The following is a 22,033-nucleotide window of genomic DNA, read 5'->3' as shown; positions in this document are numbered from 1 at the left end:
TCTAGAATGCTGGGAACAGACGTGCACAACAGCAACACATGGATCCACAGTTTTCCACGGAAGACTAACCAACTCATCAGTTCTGTTCTATCCTTAGGGTATGGTGAACGTTCAAGTTTTTGTTTGTTGCTTCTTCAATATCTTGTTCCGTCCCACCCTGACTTGAGTACAGGCTGTGACTATCTTGATTTTGTATCCCTTGGGGAGGGCATTCCTGTTCATGGACACCAATGCTCTTGATAGAGGACCAAATAGCTTTAGTCACCCTCATCTTCAGCTCCAAACTTCAAACATCTGTGGGGTTCTTTTGGTCTGTGTGACAGTTGTCATGTGTCCATTTTCCACTAGCTTTCCAGACCCGAAAAACTATCTCTGAGACTTGTCATCTGGGCCTGTGGCCTCAAGTGTCAGATCCAAAGGCTCCCTTTCCCCAAAATGGCAGTTCTGGGGACATTGTTCTTCCTAGAAGGACAATTTGAGTCAACCAAGCCAGAAGCACTGGCATAAGCCTTCCCTACTCCTGTGGCCTTCTTTCTGCCCTCTCAGGGTAGCTAGTCAGCCGTTGAGGAAGCGACCACATGCGTGCCTGGTAACACTAGCGTTGAGGAAGGAAAAGTATGACACATTACCCCATCCCTTAGAATCTGAAATACCATGCGCAAGGAGGGAGGCATTGTCGCAATTACCACACAGAAGGGAGAGGGCAGTATTTGGGTGAAGTGCATTTTGGGAGGGCTGTTTTCTTGGCAAAAGCATAGCCTGCTTTACTTTGTTTTCTTGTCTTTTTCTCTTTTTTGATTTATTGTAATAAACACAATGACCACAGCACAACATGGAGAGGAAAGGATTTGCTGCTTCTTCCAGTTGACAGTGTATCACTGAGCAAAGTCAGGGCAGAAACCCCAGACCAAAATCTGATGGAGAGGACACAGAGGAGTGCTGTTTACTGCCTTGTTTGTCTTATGTCACCCAGGCCCACCTGCCCATGGGTGACACCGCCTACAGTGGGCTGGGCTCTCTCACATCAATCACCAGTCAGAAAAATGTCCCACATGTGTGCGCACAGTCCAGCCTGCTCACGTGAGGAACCTCTTCTCAGGTGATTCTCGTTTGTGTTAAGTTGGCAAGAACTAACCAGCACAACTACGGTAGTAGTTTACTTTTATTTACTCATTCATTTATTTTTGTAATAGGATCTTACTATGCACCTTAGCCGGCCAGGAACTCTCTATGCAGACTAGGCTAGCCTTGAACACAGAGATCCAACTGTTTCTGCCACCTTATTATTAGGACTAAAGGTGGGCACCACCATACCCCGGTCTAAGTTTTTTTTTATTTTCTTTTCTTTTTATCTGCTTTTTGAATCTATACTATTATATGATGTTTAGTCAGAAGAACGGAATTTGAGTTGTACCTTTGACCCTGGCTAAAAGCATAACATTCCAAACTACCCAAAAGGCTCTAAGATCATAGAGATTTTCTATTGTCTCTTCCCTTAAATCAATCAAAAATGGTTCTGCCAATCACCTGGTCTGAAAAAAAGCCCCTCAAACAGTCCTAACTCCCAGAAACATGATACACCTGGAAACGTGTCTGAAAAATGAGAGGGATAGGTGCCCTTTAATGAAGCATATCATTAGACACCCCAGAAGCCACACTCTCCACATAGTTGCCTACAGAGCATCATTGCTAAGCCTGCTGCCTTTCTGACTTCTAACTCAGAAAGTGTAACTTCTGCCTCTCCCCCGCCCACCTCCTTACCTCCCTCCTTCTCTTCTTTCCCTCCTCCTTCCCTCCTTCCACGCTGCTGTGCTGATGAGGATGGGTGGGGTGTGGGGATTTGGTGCTTGCAGGTGACTATGGAGATGTGTGCCTGTACACACACACGGGAAGGCCAGAGCAGGACAAGGCCAGGCACCTTCCTCTCTGCTTCTCCAGCTTATCGGCATGAGAGATGGTCTCTCTGCTTTTGGCTAGGCTGGCTGGCCACCGAGTTTCCAGTATTTTAAATATCTGCTATGGTCTCGCCATTCTCTTTCCCTTAGCCGTCCTTTGTATTGCTGCCAGAGCAGTCCTTCTGAACTCGAGGTTAGACGGCACCACTCTCCATCTGAAGGACCCACAGAGGCACGAACAGTTTAGGATGCTACCCATAGCCTTGGCAGGCCCACAAAGCTCTTCTTTGTGTACTGGTCTCATCTCTTTCAGCCTCAGTTCTGGCATTATCTCCCCGCCCACACCCTGCACACCCCCACCCCCACCCCATGTACTCTGTGAAAGGAAGCACGGTTGCCTCTCCCACTCATGACCAGAGATGTGGAGATCCTCCGAATTCATCCTCTGGATGAATCAAATGAAAGCAGTAACTAAAACATGCCAGCCGTTGTTATGCACTTCCTGCATACCGTAATGAGGAAATGAGGGAAAGAGAACTTAAAAACAAACAACCAAAATGAGCTGTTTGCCATGCTACTATAACCACTAACTTTACAGATGAACAAAAGCTGGGATGTTGTCAAGTGAAAGGTCACACAATCTGTCACTTTGTGTCTGGTGAGATGAATGTCAACAGTCATACACACAGATCCAGCAGAAGAACCTTGCTGGTCCCTGTTGTCCCTGTTGTCCTTTACTGTCCTTTATTAGGGACATCAACACCTAATAAAGCTCCCAGGAGGGATGCTCTGAGAATCCCAGTCTGATGGAGATGCCCTCTCGGTGAGCCCCAGCAGGCCTCTCCCCTGCCCTCTGGGTGGTCAGGATAGATCCTTGGATCACAACAGGATGCACTCACTGTTGAGGGGAGTAGATGGCCAGGAGGACCATTCACAAAGTGCCCGTTTTCCTCCTCTGACAGTTCACACTGTTCCTACAAATGTACATGTAGAAAATTCCCTGTGTCAGCACACTATAGCTGTTCTCAGACACACCAAAAGAGGGAGGGCATCAGATCTCATTACAGATGGTTGTGAGCCACCATGTGGTTGCTGGGATTTGAACTCAGGACCTCTGGAAGGGCAGTCAGTGCTCTTAACCGCTGAGCCATCTCTCCAGCCTCCCCCCCCCCCATAAATATTTTGTATTTCCTTTTCCCCACTTGAGATTTGTCCTGCTGCCTTATTCCTTGTGCAGTTAGGAGGGTTTGGTAGTGTGTCAGCTCTTCAGGCGGAACATGCTTCTCACAATTCCCCACCCTGCTGGCTTGCAGTGACAGGCACTACGGAAGCCTGTTAAGTGGATGGGACTTGCTTACTCCTCATTATCATTTGTATTACCAACAGGCCTTGGGAAAGAGCTGCCCAAGAGAAGAACATGGAGCAATAAATGGTGGAGTGGCACAAAGGAGGAGACAGCCACCCCTCACTGAACACGAGGAAATGCTTCCAGGTTCCTTGACATACCACAATGTCTTATGGTAGAAAATGGCATGGTATTTGCCTATGGCTTATACACATGTTCCCATGAGTTTGGAATCATCCTTAGGCTGTTTAAATTACCTCGCACAATACAACTATATAATATATTATATAATATTTGTCAGACCCCAGTGGTTGGGAATATTAATAAGATTATCTATATATATCCAATATGGACACAGATTTTTGTTTTTTTTTCCTCCAAATATCTTGGATCTGCCATTGGCAGAATTCATGATTTTTATACTCCCCTGTGATGGTCCTTTCTGGAAGATGTCATTTACAAACTGAAGCTCTCTGAAGCCCCATCTACACTGAAGGACCCATGGACTGTTTGACCTTGGCTGAGTAGAACATTGTGATTATGGGGTGATGGAATGTTGCAAATCAAGAGCCAAGGTCATCTTGGGCTATCTCTAGTCTTTTAATAGCTCCTGACTACGAACCTCTATATCTGACCTCACATCCTCTTGATAAAAACTCCTGGAATTTATCATCCTGACATTTCAAATCCTAATGACATATATACATATATATTTTTTCTCTTAAGGCAGGGTCTCTTGTACCTCATGCTGACCTTGAAGTTGCTTCATAGCCGAGAACGTCTTTGAACTACTGATTCTTTCTGCCTCTACCTCTGAAGTAGTGGGATTACAGGTCGTGGCCAGCTTCTGTGGGCCTGGGAATGTAAGTAAGGACTTCCTTTAGTTAGAGAAATACTTTAACTAACTAAGCTACATCTCCAGCTCCAACATTAATTCTTAATCCTGCAAAAGAGATTTTTTCCCCCAATCAGCTATAGCCAACTTCCTAAAGGCCACTTTCCATCTACTTTGTAAGCACACTGATTTATGACTTTAATTTGTTCCATGACTATAAAATGTCACAAAGGCTCTTCCATATGGGACGTGCCACTCAGGATAACTCGAATATGTGTTCCCAAGGCCTTGGTCACACATATTATTTGCTCAAAATAAACAATTTTCTCATTTTCTTTAAAACAGAGTTGTAAGTTCAGATTGGCACAGTGAGGCTTCACATTAACATTGTGACATTGCCACTTACTGTTTAACTATCATCTTAAGCAAAGACCTGCCGTGATTCAGAACCACATTTCCGTTTTGCTTTGTAAGACAGTGAACAGATTTATAGTCAAATAGCTTCCAGGACTTATAGCAGTCAAAAGAATGTGAGGTCAAATATAGAGGTTGATAGTAAATCTCTATTAAAAGAGACTAAAGATAGCTCAAGATGACCTTGGCTCTTTTAATCCACACCACTCCATCACCCCTTCCTTAACCACACTGCTCTAGTCAACCATGTTCAGACACTCTACAGGCTTCTCTTCAGATTGGACTTTGCTTATTTGTTCATCCAATTCATTAATCAATCGGAACCCTATGACAACCTTGTACATTCACCAAATAAGAGAGATAAGCTCAGCAAATTAACCTCCTGTAAAATCAATCATAGGCTTGTGATGTTAGTAACTGGTCCAGTCCTGGTTCCTCCCCCCGCCCCCATTTCTTTTGAGGAAAACACCCAAAAAGAAAAGAAAGATGGCCTTACAGAAAGATGTGTTGCATATTCTCTATCTAGCCTGGTGTGGTGGTTTGAATAGGAATAGCCCCCATGGCTGAATTACTTGAATGCTTGGTCATCTGCAAGTGGCAGTGCTTAAGAGGGATTAGGAGGTGTGGCCTTGTTGGAGGAGGTGTGTCACTGGGGAGGGGTGAGCTTTGAGCTTTCAAGAACCAAACCAGGAACAGTGGCTCTCTCTTGCACCTGCTACCTATGGATCTGAGTGTAAAACTCTTAGCTCCTTCTCTAACACCGTGTCTACCTGCATGCCACCACGCTCCCTTCATGATAATGGACTAAACCTCTGAAACTGTAAGAAAGTCCCAATTAAATGTGCTTCCTTATAAGATTCACCATGGTCATGGTGTCTCTTATCAGCAATAGAACACTGACTGGGTCACCTGGGATGTTTGACATTCCAACACCTCAAACTGCTTGCCTCTTTTTTTGTTTGTTTGTTTTTGTTTTTTGTGTTTGTTTTTTTTTGTTTTTTGTTTGTTTTTTTGAGACAGGGTTTCTCTATGTAGCCCTGGCTGTCCTGGAACTCACTTTGTAGACTAGGCTGGCCTCGAACTCAGAAATCCACCTGCCTCTGCCTCCCAAGTGCTGGAATTAAAGGCGTGTGCCACCACCGCCCTGCTTGTCTCTTAAAACCAAAAACAAATGAAAATGTTGGGAACAGGGGACTCAGTTCCTCTGTGACTCAGGCTTCCATGACCACTAAATGGACTCTGAGGAATACTGCAATGTTTCTTCTGCTTTCTGTAGGTAGGTAGTATTTACATAGGCTGAGGGTGACTTACAAAAAACCCTTCAGCCTTAGAGAAAGATTCTGTTGGTTGTAGGTAAGGCTCAGGATGTTGTGTGAGTTACCAACAGAGGAATGAAGCTATTTTAAGGTTTCTGATGCCAAGTTTCTTGCTTGAGCTATTAAGAGTACCCTGTAATTAGGGGAGATGAAAAAAACTCGTGCTTAAAGTTTGGCTTGAAATTCACATGCATTCTGTTGTAGGCTGTGGCCACTTTCCCTCTGAGGAAAAGACGAAAAAATTATAGATAATTATGAAGTTACCACATCTAAATTCACTTATTTCCAACATACTATAGATTGAAAGAATCCTAACTAGTAAATTATTAACTTCTGGATACTGATGAAATAGAAGGAAAGTAGCTCAAACCCACACAAGTTGACATATAAAAAAATACCAGATAATATAATGTGCCACACCCCTTTCCTTGTCTGTGGCAGATGCCAATTAACTGACTGGATTGATCTTTTCTGATGAATTTAGAACAAGCCTCAGAATCTCCCTTAACCCAGAAATGAAGGGAACAGCTGTCAACCAACCAGATATGCCATCTTTCATTGCTTCATGAAGATAGTAATTATGAGCGTGGAATCTATTTATGAATAACAGAATGTACTTTTACCCAGCAACGAATGCTAGAGGCATAATTTTAAACAAGGGCAGAATCCTTCTGACTTTTCTCTCTGAACCATATTTGGTAGCAACACTCAGATGCAGATGCTGCTACCCACACTGGCTCTGAGGCAATGTGCCAGTGGCTCATATACAAACATCACTCATACACAAACCCTCTAGTTTGTGCTGAATAAACGGGTGGGTGGAAGAGATGCTGAGAGTGCTCCTCAAGGAACAGTGCCTGAGCTCCATATTGTCTGCAGACTGAGGAAGGAGACACAGAGGTCAGTGACCCCTGATTGTCCACTAAATGATTCTCCATTCTCTGGAATGGTTTAGCAAGAACTTCTATTTTCTGATTCCTCCCGTTGTAGCCAATGGATCAAAACAATCTCTCTCTTTGTTATTCAATAGCCGTGTGCACTGCTTTGTCTCTACAGTCTATGGAAAGTGTCTAACAGTGAGGAAATAATCAATAAGCATCTACGAGTGAGTGAGGAACCAAATAAACAGCTGGTGGGGAAAAGGAAAAAGAAAGAGAATAAATACATTAATTCCAAGGATGGGCACGGTGGTGCGTTCCTTTGTTCCCAACACTTGGGAGGCAGAAACGAACAGGTCTGTATGAGCTTGAGGTCAGTCTGGTCTACATAACAAGTTCAAGGTCAACCAGGGCTACATAGTAAAGCTATGTCTCAAACAAGCGAATTCTAAGACTGCAGTTATTGGTTCAGTTGCTGGGGGGGGGGGGAGGTGTCTCATTTGGGAGAAACAGTCCCAGGCCCCAGCTACCAAGCAGAGTTCTGCTTTGAAAGCCTTTGGGGAATGAACATCACAGCCACAAAATAACAGCAGCAAAAATAACAGCAGCAAAAGCAAGGGAAGCCACATAGCCCCCCCAAAGGGAAAAACTTCTCTAGTCACTACATAGCTAAAAACTCTGAGGTGGTTTGATCATGGTGGTCTGTTCCCAGGAGCTCTTGGGTCAGCTTTATTGCATGGTGGTCATTTTGCCTTGACTGCTGGATGGAGATTTTGTTTTGTTTTGTTTTTCCTTTTATCGACGGTCTTATGTAGTATAGATCGGCCTTCCACATGCTAAGTAGCCAAGGATGACCCTGAACCTGCCCCTACCTCCCAAGTGCTGGATTGCATGTGTAACCATGCTTGGTTTCTGCAGTGCTGGAGATGATCCTCAGGCCATCCTGCATTTTAGCTAAGTGCTCTGTTGCTTGAGCTACATCCCTAGCCCCACTGGTAGAATTTTTATTCCAATGTACCAGAAAATGTGCTCTGTCCCCTCTTCCTCTGCTTCCAACCATCCACTTGACTAAGGATGTTCCAGCTAAGTCACCCACCAACAGAACATGGAGCCTGTGAAAGAACCACTCCAGAGGACACATGGCCTCAGGTGTGGGAAACACCCAGAGAACCAGAATGATACTAGACAGCTCTATCACATCCATGTTCTACCCCAGTAGCCCAAAGCGATGCTGCTTCCACAGATGCCCTTCCTCTCTGAGGTCTCTACTTCCACCAAGCTCACCATCTGTGGTGCCAAGTTGCCCTACATACAGTCCACTCTGAGGTCTTCTAGCTAGTCCTTCTTCTGCAGGCCCGTGGCTTCATTCATGCAGTGCAGTCCACCAGAGTGAGCTGTGCCCCAAATAGCCTACCTAGGTACCTCTTGCCTCTGGGTTGAATCCACCTGACTTCCTGCTTTCCAAGGAAATAAGCATTCCTATCTCCTTGGATACCAGGCAGACCCTCCCTGCCCTCCTGGTGACATCCTTAGCTGTGTGATTCATTCTGTTAAACTTCCAAGTGCCCTAACATCTAGGGACGATAAATCCCCCAGATGCCCCGAGAAGCTCTTGAACTGTGTCCACCAGACCTCATACACATCTGTGCATTGTGGCAGTGTGTTCACCCATCAGCTGTCTTTGTGCCCTCTGGGATACCAGGTGAGTCATGCCATGTCTACTGAACGATGAATAAGACCATTAGCTCTATCTTCTCCTTTTAAATGAGTTCTATTTTACTCTGTCATGGTGTGTGAGCCATTAAAACTTTCCAGAAGGTAGAATATGAAAAAAAAAATCTTTGTAAATAGTAGGTACATGATGCCTTAGTTTTATAGGGAGAGAAACCAAGTTGCTAGGCAACTGGTGAAAAATCTAGCCAACTGTTTTCATACCTCCCAGCTCTTTGATAGACAATTGTCAGGTTCTTGTATTTTCGTTTCTTATATTTGAATTTACAAATTACCTCCATGTGTTTGTTAATATCTTTGTGGCACTTGTCTATGAATGGAACACACACACACACACACACACACACTACAGCAGAACATGGCCATATATACTTATTATAGTCCCAGCACCTAGAGTTTGAGGCTGTGCTGGGCTACACACCTCCACCTTATCTCAAAACAACAACAAAGTGTTCACTGTTCTCTGGGGTGTGAGCATATAAACACTAGGAGAATTTCACAAAGGGGAATTTGGAAGGAGATGGAACCTTGTAAGAAAAATCCATTTTTATTGGAAATTTAAAGTAACTGGTCTATCAAAGTCCACCTTTATATGAATTGGATAATGGGCATGTCATAGCCTTGATTTTGTTCATAGAAGAATACAAAAGTATCAATAAAGGTAAAACATGGGGAATTTATGCAAGGAAGAAGGAAAACAAGACACGGAATATGGTACAAGAAGGTGCATGCTTTTGTGTGACACACAAGGCCTGTTCACACACAAGGTCATTTTATTTGATAGTGCTATGAGATAGGTGCTATTATTTCCCCTTTTCATAGATAAGGAAACTGAGACTCTGATTCCTACAACTAGCAAGTGGAAGACCTGAAATCTGAGACTCTGATTCCTACAACTAGCAAGTGGAAGACCTGAAATCTGAGAAGCCACAACAGAGCCTTTGTATGCACAACTGCTGCCAATCTGCACGAACAGGAGAGGTAGGCATCTCTTAGCTTCTTGCTACTGTTTTACAAGGTTCTGGGATGCCAAGTAATGGCATCATCTTTTTCCTAAGGATACCTGAAGGGCAAACTGGAAACAAGCATAGATCAGCATGTCTACACACCCACCCACCTGAGTACCACCCAACTACACATCCATCCATCCACGCACCATCCACACATCCGTCTACCTGCCTGCCCATTCATCCAGTCACCATCCATCCATCCATCCATCCATCCATTACTTCCTCATCTATCCACCTGCCTTTTCAGTTAACCAAGTATCTTCCATCAATCTATCCACCTACCATCCATCCATCTACACATCCACTCAAGCATCAAACATGTGGGAAACACCTTTGGAGATTGGTTCTATTGTTTTGATTCAATCGGGAATCTGCGTGGCCAAACACCAAAGGTCCTTGTCTCCAGTTGGTTTTTGATCAACCAATAAAGATGCCAGTGGCCAATAACTGGGCAAAGGAACATGGGACAGGACCCGTAGGGTGCAAAGGCAAGGGTGCAAAGAGGAACAGGGAAAAATCACCATGACTTGGGGAAGTAGGGTGGGACACAGGATCAGCAGGAGATAAAGCCAACCAGCCATGTGAGATTTCGGGTAAGTGGCCACTGGCCACAGGTGGATCCAAAGAGTTCCCGGGCAGGTTCATGCATGTGATCTGTCAACAACACAAAGCGATATAGCCAAACTCCCACTACACATGTATGAAGATTCAGGTGCATGATGCAGCGTATCAGAGGGTGAGCTTCACCTAAGGGAGTACAGGCTCACAAGCAAATAGCCTTAATGGTATAAACGAATAGGGGACTGAAAACAAGAGGAAGAGAATGAAAATGTTCCAAGTGAAGAAATTATGCCAGACAAAAAAACAAGGCAAGAAGAGCTGATTTAAGAGCAGTAGAATATGCTTGATGCAGAAGAAAAGAACCTCTTTTGTAATCTATTAGACACTTGTAATAACGTTAATTGCTCTTTCTCTATTGGAGAGTGGAGGCATATTTATTTAGTGAGTGTAAGACCTACAATGTAAGATTTAAGGAGACATATTGGTCTATTATACAATGGGACTCAGTTGCAAATCACACAGGGACCCTCCACAGCAGCCTTCTGAAGCATGTTTTGTCCTACTGATCCATATCTGATATCGTGGACCAAGTCTACCCTCCATTTCCACAGCCATGAGCAAGGGGATGTTGGGCTTTGTAGGTGAATGTAACATCCCACTGGATGACAGAAAGGATCCTGGGGTCAGGTCAGCTTACTTGCATTGTCAACACCAGTTGAGTGGTTCAAAGAAAGAAAACGTACAGAACAAGGAAGAGCCAGAGGGATCAAGGACACCACAAGAACCAGGCCCACAGACTCAGCTGGGACTGGGACTTTCAGGGAGATTGTATGTGTCTGACCCAGGTCCTCTGCATATATGTTATGGTTGTGTAGCTCAATGTTCCTGTGGGATTCCTAACAGTGGGAGCACGGACTATCTATGACTTTTTTGCCCACCTTTGGGACTCTTTCCCTCTTTCTAGGTTGCCTCATTCAGCCTTGATGTGAAAATACGCCAGGTTTTATAGCTTGTTATACCTTTGTGGTTGATGTCCCTGGAAAGCCTGTTCTTTTCTAAAGGGAAGTGAAAGGATCTGGGGTAGGGAGAGGCTGGGGGAGGGGCAACTGCTGTTGGGTTGTAATAAATGAAAGAAGAATAAATAAAAAAGATAAAAAAGAATCAAGATTAACAATAATAAAAAAAAAAAAACCAAAACCCAAAAACCAGAGCCCCATACTTTCTGTGTCATTTGAATATGTACAGACTTTTTACACAGGAAAACTATGTGTGACTCATAGTCATGTTTAGAATTAATTGATCAATTAATCGGATCCAGACAGGTATATTTCTCAGGAGACAGAGAATACCAGCTGATCAACGTGTACATTATATATAGAAGTAATTATTTATATGAGGGAACAGAAGCATCTAGAGAAATTGTAATGAATTAATTGTATTTTATGCATATAGTGTTTTGTTTTCATGTATGAACTTCCATCGCATGTGTGTCTGGAACCAGCATCTGATTCCCTGGAACTGGAGTTACAGGCAGCTGTGAGCTACCATGGGGGTATACTGAGAATTGAACCAGGGTATACTGAGAATTGAACCAGGTATACTGAGAATTGAACCAGGGTCCTCTGCAAGAGCTCTGATGAGCCGTTTCTGTTGCCCATATAGAAAACTTTTAAAATCTACATATGGGGCTAAAGCAAACAAGTGCTGAAGGGACATACACAGCACTCAGCTGTATTTGTGGGTGAAGTTCAGAAGGCCACCAAAATCATGTGTGATGAGCTCTTTTTCAAGTCTCAGTTCATAAATCTAGAGGCCAAGACAGGACAAGATCAAGTTAGAGGCTGCTTCTGCCTCCTCCTTCAGCCATCCAGAGCCAGTGTCACCCACCATGTCTCACTCTAGCCTGGGACTCAGATGACAAGAAAGTAGGTAGAGGCTGTGGCCAGTGCTGAGGATCCCCCATGCCTGAGGTGTGAGAAGCAAGACTCTAACTCAAAAATCCCCCTATTACAACTCCTGCAGCCTGGGCTCTAAGCAATAATTAGTTAAAAAAAATTAGCTGGTCATACTGATTGGTGTAAGGCTTTAATTCCAGAACTCCAGAAGCAGAGGCAGGTAGGTTTCTGTAAATTCAGGGCCACCTTGGTGTACAAAGGGAGGCCAGCCAGGCTAGCCAGGGCTACAGAGACACTGTTTCAAAAAACACCCAAATATATAGTAAAAATATAATTTTAAATTCATTGCGTTTGTAATTTATGTGTGGGCACATGTGTGAGGGTCAGAGGATAACTTGTGGGAGTCTGTACTCTCCTTCCACCATTTGGGTTTCAGGGAACAAACTCAGGTCCTTAGATTTAGGAGCAAACACCTCTACCCACAGAGCCATCCATCCTGCAAACCCACTTTTATTTCTTAAATAAAACAGTTATGTGGGTCTGGCTCTTAGCATGGGAAGGGAGTTTGGGACAGGGATCAAACTGTCATCTAGAACTAACTCTTTCAAGCTTTTAAACTAACATTGCTTATGTGCATTCCCTCCAAACACTTTGGGAGTGCCCTTAATAAGAGAGGCTGGTAGGTACTTGAATATAAATGCTCTCTCTCTCTGCATAGTCCCCACCCAAGCACCCAGGAGAGTGAAAAAGTAACCCACTTAGCAGGAAAGACAAGTAGAGGCAAACCCGGTGGCTACCCTCCCATCCATCCATGCCTCTCATGGGGACAGGCCACCACCCACTGGCCCATGTGAAGTACGAGTGTCCTCCCCACCCAGAGCCAAGTCCCCACCCTTCCCAGGCCCACAAGTGAGACTGCACATAAATTACTGTATGGAGAGAAGCGGTGTTGGGAAATGTGAACCCTGAGAGTCAGTGATGCAGATAAGAATAAGCAAGATGACTTTATAACAAAATACATAAATACATAAATAAATTCTCTCTCTCTCTCTCTCTCTCTCTCTCTCTCTCTCTCTCTGTGTGTGTGTGTGTGTGTGTGTGTGTGTGTGTGTGTGAGATGTGTGTATGTGGAGATATGTAACCAGGTCAGAAGACCACTGTGTGGAGTCAGTTCTCTTCATCTTCCTGGGGCTTGAACTTGGATTGTTAGGGTTCTCCTCCTCCTCCTCCTCCTCCTCCTCCTCCTCCTCCTCCTCCTCCTCCTCCTCCTCCTCCTCCTCCTTTTTGGTAAGCGCTCTTACCAGCAAGCCATCTTGCTGGCCCCTTACTCTCCATTTAATGCTTTAGTAGCTCTAATCCAGTCCTGCTCTGTGGCTAAAAAGAGCCTGAATGGCCACTACCCACTGGAAACAAGTTCTAAGCACTAAGTTTCACTCCCTGTACATCAGCACCCAGCTGGCACTCGATAGCATTCCATGAAGATCTGTGGGCAGAATAAATAACTTCAAAGCAACAGTCTGGAAATAGGCTGCTGCCTTTTCTGTTCCCCTGTGCATTTCTCAAACCTGGAGAGCAGTTTTCTGCAGAGCTCTCTGGACATCTTCACTTCAAGACTAGGGCCAAAAGGAGGTGCCTGAGAGAGGAGGCTCAAGCTCTCTCTCCACTAGGATTGTCTCATCCTCAAGTACCTGTGAGACCTGTGAGGCAGAAACAAGTCACCAAGCAAACTTACCTTTAAATGTAAAATTAAGTTCAAAGACACACTGAGTTATACTGGCAGAATAGGAAGAGACAGAGGACTGGGCAGGAGCTCAGGTGCTGAGAACCCACACGCAGGAGACCACACTCTCTAAACCTAGTTTATAGACGGAGGACCCACTTCCAAATTCACATAGCCGACAAGTGTAAGAAAGGAGACATAAAACCAGAATGATTGTTAAAGCTGGGTGCTTGCCTGGCATGCTCAACATCTGGAGTTAGAGCTCGAAATAGCAGACTCCATTATCAAACATGTCTGTGGCTTGACTGTTCCCACCAAAACTCAAATTGAACTTTTATCTCCACTTTGTGGTATCAAGAAGTAGAGTCTTTAGGAGGTGTTGAGTCCTATAGCTTAATGGGTGAATAGATTACTGGGTTATCCCAAGAGTGGCTCTGTTACAAAACCCACTTTGGCTGTGTATCTTGCATGAGTCCCTCTCCTCATGTGAGGCCTAGCATTGCCTCAGAATCCTGTGAGTTCCCATCAGCAAGGAGGATGAAACAGCCTGGCCTTGAAATTCCCAGACGTCAGAAATATGAGTTACAGTGTTTCCTCTTTTCCTTATAGAACATCCAATCTCAGGTATTTTATAATAGTAACAGAGAGCACATGAGCACAGGTAGGAGCTTAAATAGAAGAACAAGTGGCCCTATGTAGGAGTACCAAAGGATACCTACCTACCCAATATCCCGATGCCACGGGCCAAAGCCCTCTTAGACATCTTTGCTTTACACCTGTCCTGTTCAGGTGGTTTTGGTTTTGTTTGTTTTGGCCAATTTGACAGAAACTGAAGTTATCCAGGAAGAGAAGAAACCTCAGTTGAGAAAATGCCTCCATTCAGATAGCCTATAGGCAAGTCTGAGTAGCCCAGGACTAGCAAGCCAATTAGCATCCCTACTCCATGGTTCATGCTTCAGTACTCGCCTTCAGGTTCCTGCCCTACTCGAGTTCCTGCCTTGACTCCCCTCAGGAATGGACTGTTACCTGGAAGTGTAAGATGGAATAAGTCCTTTCTTCCCAAAGTTTCTTTTGTTTGGTCATGGTATTTTGTCACAGCAACAGAAGCCATAACTAAGGCAAGACCCTCTTCTGAGCCATTCCCAACTACAGCATATGAGCAAAGACCCCTCTCCATGGAGGAGCATTGCCAAATGCTCCTCATCACGAGCTCTTCTGCACCTGTGTACCTATGGGGAGGATCACATAGGCTAAATATGTGACTATGGATACAGATGTTCCATGGCATTAACCAACCTGGTAAGGGGATGGAGAGTTTGCTCAGCAGTTAACTGCACTGGCTGCTCTTGTACAGACCCCTGCTTCCATTTCCATCATCCACAGTGTAGCTAATAGGCACTTGTAGCTCCTGTCCTGGGGGATCTGATACTCTCTTCTGACCTCCACAGGGACCAGGCACACACCTGCCGAGCAGACACATATGCACAGCAAAAACATTCATACAGGAAAAGTAAATAAAGATAAAAAAAATAAAGCAGCCTGATAACTGTCCTTAGACGCTAAATGATAGGGAGAGAACTTAGGCTAGCCAGTGTCACCCCCAAGGTTCCCAGTGACAGTTCAAATAAAAAACAACCTCCATAGGCTCACATATTTGATCACTTGGTCCCCAGTTTGTGATGTTGCTTGGGAAGGTTGCAGGACAGAACATTTAAGACAAGGAGCCTTCACTGGGGCAGGGGTTTGAGGAGTTTATAGCCTTGCCCCTCACTTCCTGGTGACATGCTTTTCCCACCATCTGGGACTTTCCCTTTGCAAATTGTAAGCCCAAACAAACTAATTGTTCCTTGAATTGCTTCTGGTCATGGTATTTTATTACAGCAACAACAAAAAAATAGTAGCTACACCCTCTCAGCCGTATTCCAAATTGCTTTCCTATTAAAATTGGTTCTAGTGGATCTAGCCTTTCAGGTGACCATAGTAGAGTCTTTACTGCACCTCTAGATTGCTGCCTGGCCTGCTTCCATTTCCTCCTTTTTATTTTTCTCATACATTTCTTCTCATCTTTCCCAAATGATTTCTCTAAGCAGCTGAGGGTTTTTTTTTAAAGTTAATTTATTATTATCATCATTGTTATGATGTGATGTGATGTGTGTGTGTGTGTGTGTGTGTGTGTGTGTGTGTGTGTGTAGACAAATGACTATTGTGGTGAACATGTGTAGGTAAGAAGACAACTTCTGGAAGATCACTCTTCCTGATTCTTCCATGTGATGTGTTCTAGATAAACCAGCCTTGTGAACTTTGGGCCATTATTCTGGGCTCCACATCCCACCATCACCACATGAAGCTTGCCCCACCCTCCTCTGCCTCCTCCTCCCCTCTCACCACAAACTTAGGGGCTCAAACTCAGGTTATCACATTTAACTTACACACCAAGAACTTTGGATAGCTGAATCACTTTGTTTGTTTTGCTTTGGTTTTGCTCTTTGGCATCAACCAGTTCTCCAATTTTCTGTAACACTAACTGGATGTCGGACAGTTCAGTCCCAACACTGTCTATGTTAACATAGTGCTGATTCCCACAAGTTGCAGGGCTCTACCACACAAACTATGCCCACTCTGGCACCCAGTCCAGAGGCCTGGGCCACCTGTCCTTCTAATAGACTAGTTACAAATCAGAGGTCTCCATGACTCCATGCTCTCATTTGACAACTACCTAGAGGAATTCATGAAACTTCAAGTTATTATTACTGGTTTATTATGAAGGAAATACCTAGGAATAGCCAAATGGAACGAATGTCCAGTGCAAGGCACAGAGAATAGGACAGACAGACAGACAGAGCACAGGATAAACAGAACCTCTGTGCCCTTTCAGGCACCCCACCCTACAGAAACTCTGCAGAGCTCATCAAATTCTACTTTTAAGAGACTGTCAGAACTTAATCTCCAGTCCCACCCTACTTTCCTGCAGGTGGGTGGATGAGGTCAGAAATTCCAACTCTCTAACCCTCCAATCTAAGCATTAGGTATGTCTGGGCCCTGGGTTCCGCCCTGAGGCTATCTAGAGCCCCAGTTCAAAAGCAACCTCATTAGCTTAAACTATTAGTCTCAGCAATTATCAAAGGGGCTCATTATGAATAACAAAAGACACTTCCTGCCACTTTGGAAACTCTTTGTGCTTAAAGATCAGGAGGCCACAGTCACTTGTCTCTGTGAGGCGTGAGGCTGCCCTGATCACCATGACAAAGGAGCTTAAACTTCTCTTAGGTCTGCCGGGTCTATCTCATTTTCATCTTATCTTAGTTTCACTTCTGTCCAGGTCTCCATACCTGTGCTCCTCCCTAACAGAAGCATCTTACAGCATTAAACCGTTTCTCAGGACCGCCCAGCTTTAGAGAAGAGCCCCAGGGATATGCTGCTTCTGCCCCCATTAACCTGCACGCTGGAGAGGAAACTAACAGGCAGTTCTGACAGGCTGATGTCCTAAAAGGCAGAGAGACAGCAGCGATTGCTTTTCCACTGAGAGCCTTGGCAATTTGCTCTTTAAAGTAGCAAATTGAACCATAAGTTTTCCAGAACACAGGCCAAAACAGACAGACAAACAGGAATTTTTTTCATTATTTGAATATACCCAATGAAGGGTTTTTGTTCTAAGAGGCAGAGAGTTGAAAGTTGACAGGCATAGTAGCACCATCAAATTTATGTCTAAAATTGATTGTACATCAATGGTTAGAGTGTTTGTAAATAAAGCAAAACCAATGGAAAAAATGAAAAAAGAAAAATCTGTAAACATGACATCAGATGATGAAGAGGAAACCCAAATTATTCACAAACTTACTTATCAAAAACAACTTTCGATATGTCCGATTATTAGAAAAACACAAGCTACTGACAAGCTGGATAGGCAATGATGAGGGCTGGGGAGATGGCTCAACAGTTACGAGCACTTGATACTCTTGTAGGGGACAGAATTTGGTGTCCAGCCTTTATATCATATGGCTAACAGCTTCCAATAACTCCATTTCCAGAGAGGATCTGGCTTTCACAGGCACCAGCACACATCTGGTACACATACATGAGAATAAAAATATCTTTTTTTTTTTAAAGAAGGAGTAATGATACAAAGATTAATGTTCTTGCCTGGGTTATTAAGCCTTCAGGAAGGCAGCTGGCAATCCTTTGTGAAAGGAGGAACCAAGCATACATATTGTGACCAGTAACTTTGCACTTGAATATGAAAATTCTCACAATGGAATCAGCAGAAGATATTTAGAACAGCTGAATTCATGAGGCGCGTGGGGGGAGGGGGGGTTGATTAGAAGCCATCTCCAAATTGACCAGAGAATGAGGTGTGAAGAGTTCACCGTGTACCTAAACACACACACAGGGGCACTGCACATGTAGAATGAGGTGGGAAAAATCATAAAAGCAAGGCACAGTAGTGGACTGAATGAGAACAGCCCATAGGCTCTTATGTTTGAACACATAGTCTGAACACAGTTGGCAGAATTGTTTGGGAAGATCTAGAAGGTGTGGCCTTGTTAGAGGAGATGTACCACTGGAGGAGGGCTTTGGGGCTTCAGAAGACACACACAATTCCCAGTGAACCCCTCTCTGTCTGCCTCCTACTTGTGGATCAAGATGTGAGCTCTCAGCTGTTCCTGATACCACGCCTTTGCTCTGCCATCATGAACTCTAACACTCTGCAATCATAGGCCTAATTAAATGCTTTCTTTAGTAAGCTGCCTTAGTCATAGCATTTTGTCACAGCAATGGAAAAGTAACCAAGACAGGAACACAAAAGTAGCATTTGAGAGGTGGAGGCAGGATGATCAGAGGTTCAGCGACATCCTCTACCACACAGCAAGTTAGAGACCAGTTTAGGCTATCTGAGAACTTAAAAAGGAAAAACATTCTAAAAGGAACAGTTTAGACAGTGGTGCTTAGAAAAGATGGTGGAGGGAAGGCTGTCAGACCCACATAAATGACAGCTGTCACGTCCTCTTCCTCCCAAACCCGAGATATAGAGAACTAAGCTTTAATTGAGCAAGGGATTTCTCATTGTACCATGTCCATAGGCTGGGGGTTACCTTTCCCAGTTAAGGAACATGAGGCTCAGAAATAACCAGGCCGAAAAGAATAAGAGAATCTGCAAACAGCTGAGCTTCCTCGAGTTCTTTTCCTGTCTGCCTTTCTCCTGGATGTGAGAGAGAGAGAGAGAGAGAGAGAGAGAGAGAGAGAGAACAAACAAACAAAAACCCAAACCAGTACAGTGCTTTCCTGACCTCTGAGCTGGTTTGTGTAATAGCTTGGTGTGTCTCTCTCCTCATCCCTCAGGGCGCATTAGTCTTTCCACTAGGATAGACAGCTACACTCCCTGGCTGCTTCTGTCATCTCTCAGTTTCTGCCTAGCAGCAGAACCTAAGGGGGTCTTCAAGTTCATCCTGGTCCTCCATAGCCACCAGAACAACTCTCTCATGAGTGTGGCAGGTCTAGAGAGTACAAAATGTCTTGGAGGCTCCTGCTCTAATTTCCGAGGCTACACTGGCTTCCATGGATGGGGAACTGGAGATACCCCTCTACAGCAGCTGTTCACTCTGATCTGGGTTTCCAGCATCGCAGAATCAAGACACAGCAGGGAACTGAGACAAGGAATTTTTTATAGTAGAAGATCACTAGGCTCCCAAGGCTTAGTAAAATACAAGCAACACAACAGTGTAAACCTCTGTGAGATACAAAGGCTGCAGAGCGGAACCAAATGCTACAGCCGTGAAAGCTATGGTCCACGAAGGCCAAATCATGTGTATTGAACCCCACCCACGACTCACCCCACCCATATGTTCTAAAGACCTCTCTGAAAAGTGGAGCTATAGATTCTGTTATCCCCTCTCCTCCCACTCTTGACACCGGCCAGTGTAGCTTATTTTTCCTCAGGCCCCACTTCAATGACTTGGATAGACATTTGTAAGAAAGCAATTCCATCCCACAAAAAGTATTCTAAACATTCAAGGGTGATGGGTTCCAACTTGTAGTACATTGTTGTGGCCCCATCCTGTCTTAAAGAGGGACGCATTTTTACTAAGGAATATTTACCCACATGAGAAGAAAAAGAGTGTTCGAAAAAGAAAATGCTGTAAAGTTGTGGCTTATATGTGAAATCAAAGCAAACCCAGACGTTGTTTATCCACCCTTCTGAGAGGAAGTAGAGACGTGAGCTAGTTAACAATCCGAATATGTAAATGTTTGTATTGCCGTTACCACTTGCAAAGCTTCGAGTAGGTCTAGCTGTGGAAAAAGAAAGCTGAGAGACTGCAGAGTTCTTGAGGTCGGAATTTCTTTTGCCAAGCTGCTGCTGAGCATGATGGCCCTCCCCAGACAACTCTGTAGGCTTAAGGACTGTTAGAGCCGTTCTTGCATTGAGAGTCTCTAAGCCAATATTCAGTAGGAAGGGAGCTCTCACCCTTCTCTGACCTCTGAGCTGTTCCTGTACACAGTGGGTAGTCTGCTGTCTGCACCTTACTTTCCCTCCCACACCCTCTGGTTTCACAGAGTTCTGAGAACTCGCCCTGCTATTTCTCTTGCTAAGCCCTTATGATTGTTGTTGTTGTCTCTGATTTTTTCCCCAGAACAGGGCAGAATCTTTTACCGGAGGCATCCACACTGGGTTGAATGTGAGTGGTGGCTCAATTAATTTTTACGTCTCAGTTACATCTCAGTTATGTTTTATTTGATTATTCTTTATCCCTTCTCAACAAGCAAGGCATCACCTCCAACAGAGTGTTGGGAAGTGAGGACTAATCTCTCTCTCTCTCTCTCTCTCTCTCTCTCTCTCTCTCTCTCTCTCTCTCTCTCTCTCTCATGCTAGGCTGGCCTCTCTTTTGTAACCAAGGATGACTCTGAACTTTGGATCTTTCAACCTTTACCAGGATTGCCCTGCAAGCCTAGTTTGGGCGATGCCAGGGATCAAATCCAGGGCCTTTGGAATTCTAAGAAAGTACTCTAACAATGGAGCTGCATCCCCAGCCCCCTTATCTCTCCAGTTAGGCTCTTTCGGAATCTCTACAGCCAATCGGTTTTTATTGAGCCCCTGAAATCCCAGCTTTTCCGCGTTTGGGTTCTCTCTGACTTTTTTTTTTTTAACTTGCTCTTTTGAGGCAGTGCCTGGGAGCAACAAGAACTAACAGTTACAGAGATTATATTATTATATTATGTGCACAACAGTGCTTTGAGGTCAACATTCTTCTTCGCATTTCATAGCAGATTTGGCCACCGAGGTCTAATAAATAACTAGTATAAGGTCACAGAAAAGTAACTGACCTGTAAATCGACCTAAGGAGGTGAGCTCATTGTGCTCGGACTTCAGAGCCAATCGGATGTGTTTTCCTCCTTGGGGGCTGGTGACCTGAATAATTTTTGACCCGATTTCCTTTCAGTAAAGTAAGGATGAAGAATTGTTTGGAAGACAGAGCAGATGGGAGAGGTGGAGGAGACTGGGATGGGTCTCCAGCCCTTGATAATTTTCAGTGCTCGAGCTGAAGCACCTGTAGGCAGTAGGGTCCCTCTTCTAATTGTCTCAGTTCGCTACGGGACCCCAATAACATCAGTTTAAGAAAATAATCTAAGAGACGCCCTCACTTAGTGAATGAATCCTTAGGTGGCCTGGGTCGAGTTCCACCTGTACATCTCTGAGCACTATCAGACCACTAGCGAGTTCTCCAGCCTTTCTCTCTCTGGGTCTGGGACTCCTACCCCGGGAACTTTCTCCTTACCATAGCATCGTAGCCCAGGATGTTCATGAAGTGTGCCACTTCAAGGCCTTTGTAAACGGTGAACCAGATGGTGCCCTGGTACTGGTCTCCGGCATCCAAAAACAGCACGTTGGGTTCTTCCTTGCGGATCTGCTGCACCTTGGTAAAGAGCCGGGCCACGCCGCCCACACACAGGCTGGCGTTGAGGCACTTGGTGGAGTCATCGCTGGTCTGCTCTAGCCGGCTGTGCACGTCGTTTGTGTGCAGGATCGTGAGCTCCCAGGCACTGGCTGCGGGCCACTGTGGTAGTAGAGCGCTCAGTGCGAGAAGCAGCCACTTGGGTACCTTAGCGGCCGCGGGACGCATGGCTGGCTAGAGCGCGTTGAGCGGGTGGACTGGCCCTGAGCCCAGTGAGCACCGGCCACCGGGGCCTCTACTAAACTGCGGAGTAGAGGAGGGCGGGGCGGGGACAGACCCGCCTCTTCCAGCCCCAGGCCCTCCCGCTTGCAGACACACTCCCCGAGTCACCCGATGCGACCCTGGCACCCGAGGCACCCGGGAGCCTCTGGCCCAGCACACGCAGCCCGCAGGGAACAGAGAGGAGGTTGTTCGCCTGGTGAGCGAGCAGGTCCGAGAGGCTGGGTGCCGCAGTCCCCGGGCGGGCGGCGGTGACAACTGCAGGGGC

General features: G+C 45.0%; 1 protein-coding gene across 1 annotated transcript in view; it reads right to left on the bottom strand.

Moving 5' to 3' along the window:
- The window catches only part of Nt5e (5' nucleotidase, ecto), a 44,481-nt gene extending 22,690 nt beyond the window's left edge, over positions 1-21,791 (bottom strand). Inside the window, exon 1 of the mRNA NM_011851.4 lies at positions 21,370-21,791. Within this exon, the coding sequence (NP_035981.1) occupies positions 21,370-21,714 (345 nt within the window). The 5' untranslated portion in view covers positions 21,715-21,791. The remainder of the gene's footprint in view (positions 1-21,369) is intronic.
- Positions 21,792-22,033: the final 242 nt, after the last annotated feature.

Source organism: Mus musculus, chromosome 9 (assembly GCF_000001635.26).
Source record: "Mus musculus strain C57BL/6J chromosome 9, GRCm38.p6 C57BL/6J".
Classification (NCBI taxonomy): Eukaryota; Metazoa; Chordata; class Mammalia; order Rodentia; family Muridae; genus Mus; species Mus musculus.
This window is presented reverse-complemented; position numbering and strand designations above follow the sequence as displayed.